This window comes from Trichoderma virens, assembly GCF_000170995.1.
Source record: "Trichoderma virens Gv29-8 chromosome Unknown TRIVIscaffold_3, whole genome shotgun sequence".
NCBI classification, from domain to species: domain Eukaryota; kingdom Fungi; phylum Ascomycota; class Sordariomycetes; order Hypocreales; family Hypocreaceae; genus Trichoderma; species Trichoderma virens.
The window spans coordinates 1,395,397-1,409,069 of NW_014013746.1; the positions used below are offsets into that span (position 1 = coordinate 1,395,397).

At 52.3% G+C, this 13,673-nt stretch overlaps 3 protein-coding genes across 3 annotated transcripts; 2 read left to right on the plus strand and 1 right to left on the minus strand.

The window, feature by feature from the left end:
* Positions 1–3,115: 3,115 nt before the first annotated feature.
* On the plus strand, positions 3,116–3,552 carry TRIVIDRAFT_91773 (uncharacterized protein; the record flags this gene model as incomplete). Its single annotated transcript, XM_014104224.1, has 1 exon — positions 3,116–3,552. One exon carries the CDS (start codon positions 3,273–3,275, stop codon positions 3,432–3,434), a length of 162 nt encoding a protein of 53 aa, XP_013959699.1.
* A 3,140-nt stretch (positions 3,553–6,692) lies between these two features.
* Positions 6,693–8,747, plus strand: TRIVIDRAFT_32749 (uncharacterized protein; the record flags this gene model as incomplete). The annotated part of the gene is made up of 1 exon (XM_014104225.1): positions 6,693–8,747. A coding segment is annotated over one exon (2,055 nt), but the record flags the coding sequence as incomplete, so codon positions are not given.
* Positions 8,748–9,197: 450 nt separating this feature from the next.
* Positions 9,198–12,692, minus strand: TRIVIDRAFT_10457 (uncharacterized protein; the record flags this gene model as incomplete). The annotated part of the gene is made up of 3 exons (XM_014103793.2): positions 9,198–10,271; positions 10,305–12,349; positions 12,404–12,692. 3 exons carry the CDS (start codon positions 12,690–12,692, stop codon positions 9,198–9,200), a joined length of 3,408 nt encoding a protein of 1,135 aa, XP_013959268.1.
* Between the last annotated feature and the right edge of the window lie 981 nt (positions 12,693–13,673).

Below are 13,673 nucleotides of genomic sequence, written 5' to 3' on the forward strand. Positions count from 1 at the left end.
CGAGCTATTTTTAGAGACGTGGCTTTCGCTGCCGAACCGAACTCGGCGAGAGTTTTTGCCTATTCGGGCGAGGCGTGGCGTGTGGTTGGCCAGGGGGGTATAGAGCAAAATAAAGAAGAAAAGAAAAGGAAGGGGCGGGCGGCTGCGCGCTTGACGGAATAGAATTTTTTTGTCTTCTTGCTGGGAATAAGACAAAAAAGAAGCAAATAAGAAAAACGTGGCATACTAAGCGGGAAAGGGGTGGGGGAGGAAAAGAGAGTTGAACACACTTGAGTGTTTCTTTATTTAGAAATTTTATCTGACATTGCGGCTGCTTCGCGTCTATTCAATATGTTTAATTTTCCGCGGCTGCGAGTGATGCTACTACTGCCACTTAAGTCGGGCGGGATGGATGTGAATCAGATGAAAAAAGGACCCGAATAGGAAATTGTTACCTCCCGTCTTATGTGGACTTACACCAGCAATGCTCGACACAGGATCGAAAGGGGAGGAGGCCGCTCATTTGTGCGGTGCGCTACGATTGACCTTGATTGGTTCCGGGGAACTGGGATAGGGAGGGTAGGCGTGAGATTTGCTCTTTTGGCAGCCGGAAGGGGGGGGGGGCAAGACACGCATGGGAGATGCATGATGGGATGACGCTTGTACAAGTACACGAGATGGCATACGTCGAGGTTACAGCGCTGGCCGGCCCTTTTCCCAGTCGCACAAGCACTTTGTACGAAGGGCCAGGGCGGACTTGACAGGCGCGTCTGTGCTAGGCGCCTTGGCGCGGGCGATCGCATGGGGGCGAGATGACGGTGACCAGATGCGCCGTATGCGCGGGCGCGCCTGTTTTGTGCGAGCGAAGCACGTTGGTTTAGCCTGGTCCTAATTTTATCTGATAGAGAGAGTATTGCCTAGTTGAAACACGATCGCTGTGGTTTTCGGCGATGACACTGGAGTTAGCTGCGGCTAACTACTGGGTACTACCTTAGTAGGTACAGGTAGCTATTTGGTGGGCTGAGCCGAAACGGGTAACCCACTGGGCTGATGCGCACACATGACTGAAATGCCTTGGGAACCAACCGGGACGGGGAACCTTGCAGAAATGCTGGGGGGTTTTTCCCCGTTCGCTGGGGTTTGCTGCTCTCAGAAACAAGCATCCATGCACCACTGACCTGGTAGGTAGTAGATACCCGAGGCAGGCACCTGCTTTGGTGGCGCTCAGGGCAGTGCGGAGTACCAGTGCTTGTACAGAATACCGCCTCTGAGCAGATGCCCCTGTAAGGTTGCCTGTCGAGTGAGGCTCTTCGAGGTCAGGAATGCCCACCGCGCGGCAACTTCCCAGGCGGTCGCGTGGTATTACTTGCTAGTGGAAAGCAGCGGCGAAGTCGCTCGGCGATGCTTCTTTCCGGGCACTTTATTTTTTTTTAATTCTTTTTTTTTTTCCTCCCGAATCCTCGCTGAGGATCCGAGGGCACGCGCATCATGACGTCCTAGACCGTCCGCGGATACAATACCCTAAAATGCGAGGTCCTACTTCAGGCAAAGGGGCTTAGAGAATAGTCATAGGTTCATCTCTTAGTCATTCACGGCAGGACTTGGGACTTGGAGCCTGCTGGTCTAGGCAGAAACCGCGGTATCCCGCACACAGGTAGGGCGTGGGACCGCCGCAGTCATTGCTGCAGTTAGTTAGTCATGCCTTGACAGGAATATTCGACGTTTGCCTCTTCTTTTCTTCGTTCTGGGCCGCATCCACGCTTTCTACAAGTACGTACCGAGGTGGAAGCATTCGGCAGCGTTCGCCCGGGAGGATCGCGGGCTGCATGCTGAGAAGGAGGGGGATTTCGGCCAGAGTGTCTCGATTCGGATGGAGGTGGTTGGAGGGCTCTGGTGCCTGGCGAGCTGCTGTTGGAGGTCAGAAATGATCGACATTAGGGTGCTTTGTGCGATGCCCGGCAACCCTTTTCTTTCTTCTTGCTGTCTTATTCCGCCGAGCGACCCCCAAAGCCACGCTCCCTCTTTTTCTTCACGTCAGACGGGCGTGGCTAAAAAAAGACAGCAAGATGATGCCCAGAGAACGATGGAGGAGAACGAGGTTCTGCCTTTAGTGGTGTAACACCGATCTTGTCGTATCGTATATCGTACCTGACAATACGAGGGGAAGGATGCGGAGGGCGACAGGCGGGAGGGAGGGGCGTGTCCTGTCTAGCTGGCCATTTCAGCTGAGATGTGCAGCGTTGTGTGAGGCGCTCGCTACACAAGCTGCACGGCCTTGCAGTATGTGTCAACCCGTTAATAACGATAAGGCTGATGGATGACTGATGGTACTACCTACCGCCTACCACCTACTGCTCGACTGCATGCATGTACCTAGCCCTAGGTACATAGGACCTGCCAGCGTGTACGGGTGTGTGCGCAGCAGTTTGTGGCACATGGGCCTGGCCGACTGATCTTTGTAGAGTCACTCCTGCTAGAAGCAGGGCGGCGTAGGTGCAGCTGTTGGGTTCGTATTTGCGCTTGAGACATAACAACCGGATATGAGCGACTGTAGGCAGGGCGAGACAATAGAGGTAGGGGCCGAAAGGAACTTTGGAGAGTCGGCGTTATTAGGTACCATTGAAGTAATGTAAAGGAGATGTCAGGGGAAGTTGACTGCCACAGCAGCCAAGGATCATACCAAGGTCGTCCCTTGTATAGAACAATGTGAGTGAATGAGCTTCGGTCAGTTTCAAGTGCCTGGCCGGCAATACCGAGTGCTTGGATTTGCATGGGCATGCACGAATGTCGATTTAGTAGATGCCAAGGTAGGTACCAAGATAGTCACTGCGTTTGTCTCGAGAAAACTCTCAATACCTACCTACATAAGGTAGGTGCCTATTTGGGATAATGGATACATCTGTTTCCAGGCGATAAAGATGGGGTACTAGGTATCTCTCAGGAGAAGCAAATAATATTGACTGGCTTACAATTTCAACGACACATCAAAGGCAATACTGGGATGGAAGTAGCCTAAACACAGTAGCGGTTTAGTGGATATAATGCAAAGTCCCAGCAGTTTGGAATCAACCAGCTTTGGCGTATGGCGCTTTGCCTGCCTTCATCAGGGATAATGCCGCCACCGTTGGGAGCAATAAGCAGCTACCATAAAATGGGGACTGACACTTGAGTTGTTGGGATCTCTAAGGTGTATTTGCTATTTGCCACGTCTAGTTTGCCTCCATCCATGCCAGCTCTAAATTGTACGGATGCTCGGTACGCTTACATGTATATTTGCCCAAAGCGGGCATATTATGATTCATGTGCTCCTAGTGAGGCGACATCAACCAAGCATCTCGCAGTATTGTGCGCCCTTTAATGAAGACCCGCATCACTGCTACTCTGCTTCTGCCGTCTGGATTATGAGCGGCCCCTTTTTGTCCCCTACCTTCTCTCCCGCGTGTGTGCCTGAATGAGCTAGTACCTGACTGCAAGTTGATTCCGGGTTCCGACTCCTTCACCTGTTCCAGAAGAAGAAAAAGATAAGGAGAGAGAGAAAAGACAGTAGAGAGAGATAGAGTGATAGAGTGATACAGAGACAAAGAATATAGTAGCTAAGTACCTAGTAGGTACTAAGGCACTTCGTACTCGTACGCACTTGCTTCACTTGGATGCCAGGGATTCTGGGGAAGGCGCGTCCCAACACTCGCCAACCCTCGCCAGGCTGTCATCAACGTCAACAAAAGCAAATTTGACAGGTCCCCAGAACCTCAGCCTCACCACATTGTTCCATCCATCACCAACCTCATCAATATCCTCTGCTCGCCACGCCATTCCTATCCTCTCCTCCCTGTACAATCTTCGGCTGTATTTTTACTCGCTGAGTATTTATATCTTACTTGCATGGTTTCACAGCTTCGCCTGCCCTCTGATGCCGAGAGGCCACCAGGCCCTCTTCCTCCGGCACTTGTTCTAGTCAACATTCTGCCGCTTGCTTACAGATAGCGACTTTGACCAACGGTTTGAGCCGTCGGAACCGACCGACTTTGGAATAACCCCCGGCAAAACCCCCTTTTCACTCGACACTCCTGAATACTCGAGACACGCCTCTGGGCCGGCCTGTGTATGTCCTGCAAGTACGGGGTAGAAACGGTCAGGTGGCGATGCTCTTGACGTTGTCCCACAGCACCCAGGTCTAGCAGCCCCGTCATCAAACTGACATGGAGGCTGGCGACTTCGATCAGACACCGGTACCAAGCTGCCGCCCTTCTCTTACCACTCTCAGGCCTGACCAAGACAACACGACAGCTGATGAAGCCGGAATCTCCATCAACAGGGCCGCTGTATTTAGACACCATTTGCTAAAGACTTCGACCAGCGGCCCTACCCTTGTAGACAGAGACTTGCCCGCACCGCCAGTCGTCAGCCGATCTCCCCCAGTCAAAACGCCCTCCCAGTCGTCTAAGTCAGAGCTTGAGAATCGAGACTCTCCCGCTGTCAGAAATGCATCCGTATTTCCCCGGCAAATCCCCCCTGTTCATCTTGCAGAAAAGATGGCTTACCCATCCCCAATACGGCTCATCGACCGAGAGTGTGTCAACATCTCTCTGCATAGAGGCGATACACATGCCCAAGTACACTATCCCGGACTGCTGGATGGTGCCGATTTTTGCGAGAACGGGAACCGATCGCCGGGATCTCAAAGTTTTATCTCATCAACACATCCATCGTCCCCAGTATCCGATGACACCCTGATGAGCGGTGAGATGCATCGTGTGCTGTCCAGTGGTGATATTTCCGTCACTGAAGTGACAGTGCCAGTTCATCGGCACAAGGGTCACAGCATAGTCGTCAAGGTTCGCCCTGCTTTCTCCCATTACCCTGCACATTACCCAGAGTTCCTGGGGTATCGGCGTGACTTGGACTATAGTCGCTCTGCCAACAAAGTCCAACCATTCGACCCAGTGGCTGATAATGTTGCAACTGCAACGAGTAAGGACAGCCATACAATTGATGATCTTGAGGCTGTCGACTCAAAAAGTGGGCGACGTGACGGCGGCAATGATGGGGAAGGTGATCAGGGGTCATCATTTCCAACTTCGAAGTTACGCGCTTTCGTACCCGAATTACCTCAACAAGATGACCATCAATACCACAGCGACAAGCCAAAGGTCAGGCCATATTCTAGAACGGCGGATGATAAGGTCATGTTCCACCATCTTGTTGAAACAACCCGATTTTCTCCCATAAACAATGAATTCGAGCGGCGTGCAGTCACGGAAGATGACTCATTTTCACATCATACCAGCCTAGAGAACACGCCAAAAAGAGCCATGGGAGATTTTGAAACAATGCTGTCGCGTAACAACGAGGCATCACAATTTCAGTACGAGACTGAACAGAAAGTCATCGGGAGAGAGATCCCGGATGATGTAAAAGAAATTGCCAATTCTCAACATCGTCTCATATACTCTCCTATCCCCGTCTCCAAGATTCGCCCCATCTTCACAAATCAGCCCTCGTCAAGCGGACACGAAAGCCATTCTTCGGTATTCAAAGTTAGGCCCGTTCAACAAGCTACCGGCTCTACAGCTACTCAGGATAAGCCATATTTCCAAAGGGAATCGGGTCAATCTCTTCACTCATAGGACGGAAACTTACAGAGACAAACATCCGATGGTTCGTCCGCGCGAACGCACTCTCTTGGCTCCACGTTGGATTACAAGCGCACCGCTCAGTGGCTACGTGAGATTCTAAAGTATCCAGAGACTTATACCTCCAAGTTTACAGAGCTACCCTCCAAGAGCAAGGCCAAAAGGCCATCTTCGGCATCGCAACGGCGGCAGTCAGATACAGCGTTATCAAGCGTCCTCCCGTCCCGCCGCATGACGGGCTTGTCATCGCAATCTAGAAGATCTGAGCCCAAGATCGATCCGTTGATATTTCAGCGAGCAGTAAATGATCTTGAAAAACTCATGAATGAGGCTATTGCATTGGCCTCTGAGGTGGTACAACGGCCTGACACCCCTTCATGTCCCAAGATTCACCAGCCATGCGTCAGTTTGCACACTCGCTGTCATAGTGTCCCCGGTGGCCAGGACGGGGCCTCCCAAGATGATGACACATCAGGTCGCACTCACGATAGCCAGGGCAAATTCAATGATGTTGACCTACAGAATGAAGGCCAGCAGATGAGGCCGCTATACCAACATGCGGCTACATATACCGGTGCCCCTGAGCGCCCACGACTAAACGAAATCATACAAAATTACTCTAGTGAATGCAATGAGATGACTCCTAAAGTATTTCCAATACGGAAGGAAGCACACCCTCAGACTGCAGCTGAAGCATCCTTCGGCGTTCCGGGGAGAAGATCCAGCATCAAGGGGGCAAGCTATGCCGCGCCGAGCTCTCGCAAGGCTTCGGACAGAAAGCCCAAGTTGAATCGCAAGAAACAGTACGAGGATCTATCAAGAGGGACAAAAGATACCACCGCCTTGCAAGGCAAGCCCCGTCAAAGCAAATCGGTACCAAGGGGTTCACACGCAAGGCATGCTTCACACGAGTCTGGAGAGGATGATACTCCCGGTCGTGAGGTTGCTGGTCGTCGAACGCACAACGATCACGGAATCAGTCTCCGCCGTCGATCTCATGTCAGCCTACGGGGGGCACAAGGATTCAGCTTGGCCAAGTCACGCAAACGACAACCAACTGCAAGAGACTAGTCACCAATCCGCAAGAGATTTGTCGCTACCGTGGCTTGTATCAGCACTGCCTTGATCGGCATCATTTTGGGCATTTACGCTGGTTTGGTTCCCTCAATTCAGTACTACATCATCGACCAGTCTCATGCCACAGTCCACGGCAACACTGGTTGCTTCCTGGGATTGGCCATTCCAACCTTTTTCTTGTGGCCACTTCCCTTGCTACATGGGAGAAAGCCATACATCATGACGAGCCTCGTCCTCGCCATGCCTCTTCTGTTCCCTCAAGCTCTCGCAGTGAATACCCAGAGGCTGACCAACACAGGGACATGGAGAGCCATGCTTCTCGCATCGAGAACGCTTATGGGAGGCTCACTTGGGTTTGCCAGTATGAATTTCCACTCTATACTGATGGATTTATTCGGCGCTTCGCTCATGAGCACAAATCCCCATCAGGAAGTCGTTGACCACTACGATGCAAGGCGGCATGGCGGCGGCATGGGAGTCTGGCTGGGGATTTGGACGTGGTGTTGGATTGGATCTCTCGGCATCGGCTTTTTTGTTGGGGCCTGCGTCATCGACAAATATCCACCAACGTGGGGATTTTATATCAGCATCATCATAATTGCTGTTGTACTCATCCTCAATGTCCTCTGCCCTGAGGTCCGCCGATCTGCTTTCAGACGATCGGTAGCGGAAGTGAGAACTGGTGGTGATATTTCACGCCGCGTAGCCCGGGGCGAGATCATGATGCACAGGGTCAAAACTGGTCCCAAGTGGTGGGGGCAAGAGGTTTATCATGGCATTCTCCTAACTCTAGAAATGCTTCGCCAACCTGGCTTCCTGATCCTAGCAATCTACTCAGCATGGATCTACGCACAAGTGGTCTTGACCATTGTATTGCTGGGATCGTTGACGTCCAAATTTTACAAACTCCGATCACCCAACGTGGGTTTGCTCGTTGGCAGCGTCGCTCTTGGAGCCATACTGGCTATTCCTTTTCAAAAGGCCAGTTTCTTTTCAAGATCTCGCCAAGCACAGCTCAACACAAACAAGGCAACAATGGAAAAGAAAATTGCGTGGTCATCCCACCTTGTTCGGCGCACCATCTTTACCATTTTACTGCCGCTAGCAGGAGTTTGCTATGCGTCAGTATCTTCCGGGCCCCCAATGCATGTTGGAGTACCAACAGTTTTTGCCTTTTGCATAGGACTCTTGTCATGTCTCGCTATTGCAGAATGCAATGGCCTGGTGATGGAGTGTTTTGACACTTCTGATCTTTCTCCTGGAATGACAGGACGTCAACGCAGCAAGTCGGGCAAGTCTGAAAAGCGAACAAACTACTCTTCTTTCCCAAGAGTGACTGCTGGTTTTGCGGCTATTCATACTCTGGCATTCATCTTTGCTGCGGGTGCCACTGCCCTTGGTGGTCTGGTCACCAGGACACTAGGTCAGCAAGTAGCTACCGGAGTCGTGGCAGGCATCCTGTTCATTCTCACCGTCATGTTACTGTTAATATTGGCTCGGTTTACAAATGTGCAAATTATACCAAATTCAAAGATGGAGGAGATGGACCGACTAATCGAGGCCCGCCGGAGATCTACCATACGGCGTGCCTCTATGCCCGACGACCACCAAGCGGTGGTAGAGGAGGAAAAGGCATGGAGACCTGCTATGCTTGGAAACCCTATTGGCAAAATGCGAAGAATGAATGTCTTTGAGCTTGGAAGCAAATCACGGTGGCAAGAGATCCGCAAGAAAAATAAGTTGGTTGACGAAAATGCTCATCTAAATCAAGCAGCATGGAATCAGGGGCTAGAGGCACTGGATGACAAACTAAGCGATATCCAGAGTGATGTGGAAGACTTTTTCGGGCTGGGGAGCGTAAAGAAGCGAAGCTCGAGACGTTTGCGCCCTTCGGATGAAACCAGCGACTCAGCACAGGACATTGAGATGACAGGTTTAGGAAATCAGGCATCTGGATCAAGGCCATCCCTAAAGCGCTTCGTGGAGAGAGAGTGCGTCATGAGTCAAACGGTGGCAGAAGAGAATGAAGGGTTGGACGATCATCGAAGAAACCGTTGAGTCTCATTGGCCGCAATAGGTTGGTTGGAAAGCACAAGTGAGGAGGCAAAAGATGTTGAAGCATGAAATACCTAAGCTAACCGCTCATAATATACATTGCGCACTGCTCCCTCTTCCACTAATACAAATAAAATGCTATGCAAAATTGTACGTCGCTATAGATGACATTTCCAATCCTCCTGCGCTGTGATTTTTAATGTACATGATTCTTGATGTTTAGAAAGAAAATATTAGCTAAAAGTAAACAGACGAATGCTCTTTAATCAGGTGTCATAACAAACATAACAATGGGGATAATTGTCAAACAACGAAACAAGTGAAAACAGAAAAACACCATAAGCCCAGTCATCACCATCTGCTTTTTTATCCAAACAAGGGAAAACAGTCTCTTCCTCTTTCCTCTTCCGTCTCCGAAACATCATACAGCGTTCAAAAAGCAAAAAACATCGCTCACTGAGCAATCAAGAACAGGTCATCTCCACGTCTGGTAGGCGTCAGCCGAGGCTTCCAGACCGGCGTTGCAGGCAACTCCGTGGGCTCCTGCGGCGGAGGCGGCACCCCCGGGGACGAGACGCCGGCGGGGCGGCGGAACCATTTGCTCTGGGAGAGGGAGGAAGACGAGGAAGCGGCGTTGGCCTGGGGCACGGGGATGGCCATGTTCATGTTGGCGGCGCGGGAGGTGCCGAGGCGCTTGGCGAGGAGGGAGGAGGCGTGGGAGTCGGCGGAGTGGGCGCTCGTGGTTGTTGTTGTGGAGTTCCCGGTGAGGAGGGGGCCTGGGGGGAGGGCGTCTGGGTAGTATGATGGGGCGAGGGGTTGGAGATGCTGTGGCCGGCGTTGTTGCTGTTGCTCTTGTTGCTGTTGCTGAGGTTGGGGCTGCGGCTGTTGAGGTCGCTGGCTTGGTTGTTGCTGCCTTTGCTGTATCTGCTGCAGCTGCTGTAGATGCAGGGAAACGGGTCTGGCGGCGGGTTGCTGGACAAAGGGGGGCTGGTGGTTGCGGGGATGGTGATGCGGGTATCTATTTGGCTGGGGGGGATAGGGAAGGTTGTAGGTTGCAGGGCCCTGGTTGAACTCTGGGAGGCGAGTCTGGTACGGGTAGCCGGAGGAGTCGATGTTGGGTCTGTAGGCGGTTGGATGGGGAGGGAGCCGATAGGGGATGGAGTAGTTATTGGACGGCGGCCTTTGGTAAGCTTGCGCAGGATATTGTTGTTGTTGTTGTTGCTGCTGCTGCTGCTGAGGGGGATATGGCCGTGAAGAAGGGCCTGGCTGTGAGGATGGACCAGCTTGCCGTGGTACTTGATTGCGCGGGCCCTGGTAGAATCTCTCGTCTGGTCGCGATGCCGGAGCTTCTCCTCGCATCATGGGAGAGCCGGTTCTGATGGCACCAGGAGATTCCATAGCGCGGGGTCCCATGAACTTCTTCCCATGTTGCTTAGGCATATTACCATCGGAGGACATGGTGCCAGCAGCAAGCGGCGCTCCAAAGCTCGGGCTTTGCTGGGCAGGGCGATCTCTCATGGTAGTGGGCTTAGGCCTAGAATATCCCGTAACAGCAGCTACGCCTTTAGCAGCAGCCACATCAGAGTTCAAGTTCCCTGGAGAAGGCATTGCGGCATTCAGGCTAGCCGGAATCTTGGGATATTGAGTTGGCGAACGACCCCTTCCAGGCCGTAAAGACCGCGGCGACTCAACCACGGGCGAGAGATTACCTGGCTGTTCTAACGGAGGAGGAGATCTCAGATCAGTGTCATCCGTCGAGGTCGAAATAGTCGTCACGCCGCTATCAGTAGACGTAATTCGGGGACGAGTCAAAGATCGCGTCGAAGACCGGCGATTGGTGAATGAGCGACGGGGAAAGTTGCTGCTGTTGCCAGTACCGGAGAAAAGGGGTCGCGGGGCATATGGCTGCTGATCCTGCTCTGGGATCTCTTCGTCTGAAGAAAGCGACGGCTCGACGGCCCTGATGGTCTTCTCGGGTGGCATGATGATACCTAGGGCACCCTGTCTGGTTTCTTCAGCAGCCTTTGATGCTTCGCTTGCTTTGTTATCCCTTCGTTGGCTTGCCGCTTTGACAAGCGCTAGAGCACCAGCAGCTCCTGTGGCCAATCCCAGACCAGCAACCAACTTGGGTGCGGCAGATTTGGGTGCGGCGGTTAATGGACTAATGGATGCCTCAAGCTCTGCAATCTCCATAGCCCGTGCAGGGTCACCAAGCCTCCAGTTGCCGCTCCTGTCTGCAACATAGTAAGGGGCCGCAGTGTGCGGGTCAGCCGAAGGTGGTCTCCAAATCTGACCACCTGGTGAGAGTGAGGACCTGCCATCCTCTTCAAATTCCGTGGTCGAGCTATCGTGTCTGGTAACGACGGGGACGAACGGCTTGAAGTTTCCTGTCTTCGGAATGATGAGCTTCAATGGCGAGGGCGACTGAGGCTTGCCTGGAGGGGTGAGATTTCGCGGCCGAATAGATGGCTCAGGCATTTCTGGTTGACGCATCGCTGGCCGTACCATGGGCTGTGTGATAGGCTGTGCCTTGAGTTGCACCTTGGGCTGCACCTTGGGTTGCGCTGTAGGCTTTGGTGATGAGGACGCAGCCATTGCGCCGCTCATTACTGCCCCTGATGCTACACCCGCTGCTGCCGCTCCCATTATTGCTGCAGCGCCGAAATGGGAGTCTCCATCTCGACTAGGCAGCGAAACCTCTAGCCTTGGGGGGCCCTGGTTCATGATAGGTTTGGCTGGAAGTAGTTTTGACAAAGGCCTTGCGGACGTCGGTGTAGTTGCCCGAGTCCCGTCTCTTGTGTTAGCAGGCGATATTGCTAGCCCAATGGCACTGGGTCTCCAGCTCGCTCTATTATACCACGATTTTGTCGGAGCAGGCATGGGCCCTGGGTCGAGGGGCATGCGAAGTTGGTTCGCAATCCAAGAATCCGTGCCTCCACCGCCGCGAGGACCCTTTTCTGCACTAGAATTCCACGAATCTCTCAGTGGCCGTCCACCCTTTCTCATCTTTCTTCCGAACCGAGACCTCCTCTTACGAAGGCATCGGCAGAAAACTGCGATGCCAAACCCGATACATCCTACACCAGCGATACATCCAATTGCAATTCCAGCTACTTGTCCTGTGCTTAGAGACGCTGAAGCCTTCTTTTCCCCTTGTCCACCAAATATGCCATCGGGAACATTAGTACCAGTACTGGTCTCAGTTGCTGATGTGGTGGTCTCGGCAAATGTCGGAGCCACTGGATCAGTTGTGAGAATCTCGGCAGGAGATGTCGTCGATGACTTGACGGAAGTGGACGATGGTTTAGTCGTGGACTTCGTCGTGGGTCCATTCGTGGATCTAGTCATGGAGGGTCTAGCACCAGACAGCGACGTGGGATCCGTAACAAGCGTCGTTGGGAGAGAGAGTGACGATACCGTCTCCCTTGGAATTGCGGTGGGTATCGAAGTCTTATGGCTCGTCTTTGTCTTCGTCTCCGGTGGGAACGTAATTGGTCCTGTGCCAAACAAAGGAACAGCTAACGTGGCTGTGATGACACTGTGAGTAGGTTGCACAGCGCCAGGCTGACCATAGCACATGAAAAAGGCTTTATCAATCACCGCATCTGTTCACCTGTTAGTCTTGTAATCTCATGCTCTCTTGGTGATCTCTGGCCTACCGCTTGCAACCTGCTTAGAACAAGCTCCTGCTGCCCTCTCCACGGCAAGACACTGAACGGCCGCCTCCCCAATTGTGAATCCATATGCTCCGATCCGCGGGCAAAGAGCTGCCAATGTTCTCGCCGGGCGGTCCGCATAGCTGATATTAAGGAATGAGTTGAAACACTGAGCCGCACAGCTCGGAATGAAGGAATCAACGTCTCCTGACGAACTCAGGGGCGCTGCTGCTACGGTGTAAATGAGTGTAATTAATAGGAGTAGCATATAAGAAGGAAGCCTTCTAGACATTCTATCAGAAAACATCTATTGGATTCAAGCAGGAATTAGCATCAGAACGAGACATGCGTATTAGACCAAGCCTATTGTCACAAAAGGCAAATCAAGCTTGTGGCGTCTCATTGCAATCGACTCCGCAGTAACACAAAGCAAACAGCATTGTTGAACTTTTCCGGGTCCAAGTAGTCGAAAATCACATCGTGGCAAATAGCATAATCCGTATAGAATTAGTAGAACTGACCTAAAGAAAGACCCGGTATTATGAAAGAGACGACCAGCATCTCAACATGACTCGACAAAAACGAAATAGTATAGAAGAAATATAACGAAGGTGTGTTTCTCGCTCTAAAACAGGTATGTCGTACAAAAAGGAAACCGAAATGAAACGAAACCGGAGACGAGAGCAAAGAAAATAACAAAGGAGATGGAGAACAAAAAGAGATAAAAGGGAAAATGGAGTTGGTAGAACGAAAGAGAGAGATCTGCCGGGGAAGAAAGGAAGACAAAACAGATTCGGGGGGGAGCCCATGATAGAACTACTACCATCTCCATGAAACAAGAAAACACGCGCCGCCAAACCCGAGCAGCCACCGCCCCAGAGCAAAAGCGTCTTCCCTGCAAAAAGCTGCATCTTGGCCTTGAGCCGCGATCCGCTCGAAAGCAAATCAAACCACCATCGCAGCCGCCCGTCGTGCTGCACGCCAGCGGACCCATGTCCCGCCTCTTTTTTCTGCTCCATTTCCGTTTCTGTTTCTCGCCAGCGGGAAACAACCTTGTTTTGCCCATGGCGCCATGGAAGCCCATCTTCCAGCTCACGATGCATCTCGCGCCGGGCGCTTGAATGCATATCAGCCCTTGTCGTCCAATAGACTGGCAGATGCAAGGATGCGGGATGGTTGGCGCCTAGCAAGCGCGCCAGCTTCGTTGGCGCTTGGAGGATCCCGAGGCGGAGAGTCACGTGCGGCGCATCGGCCTCAGCCCAATCAGCGGACA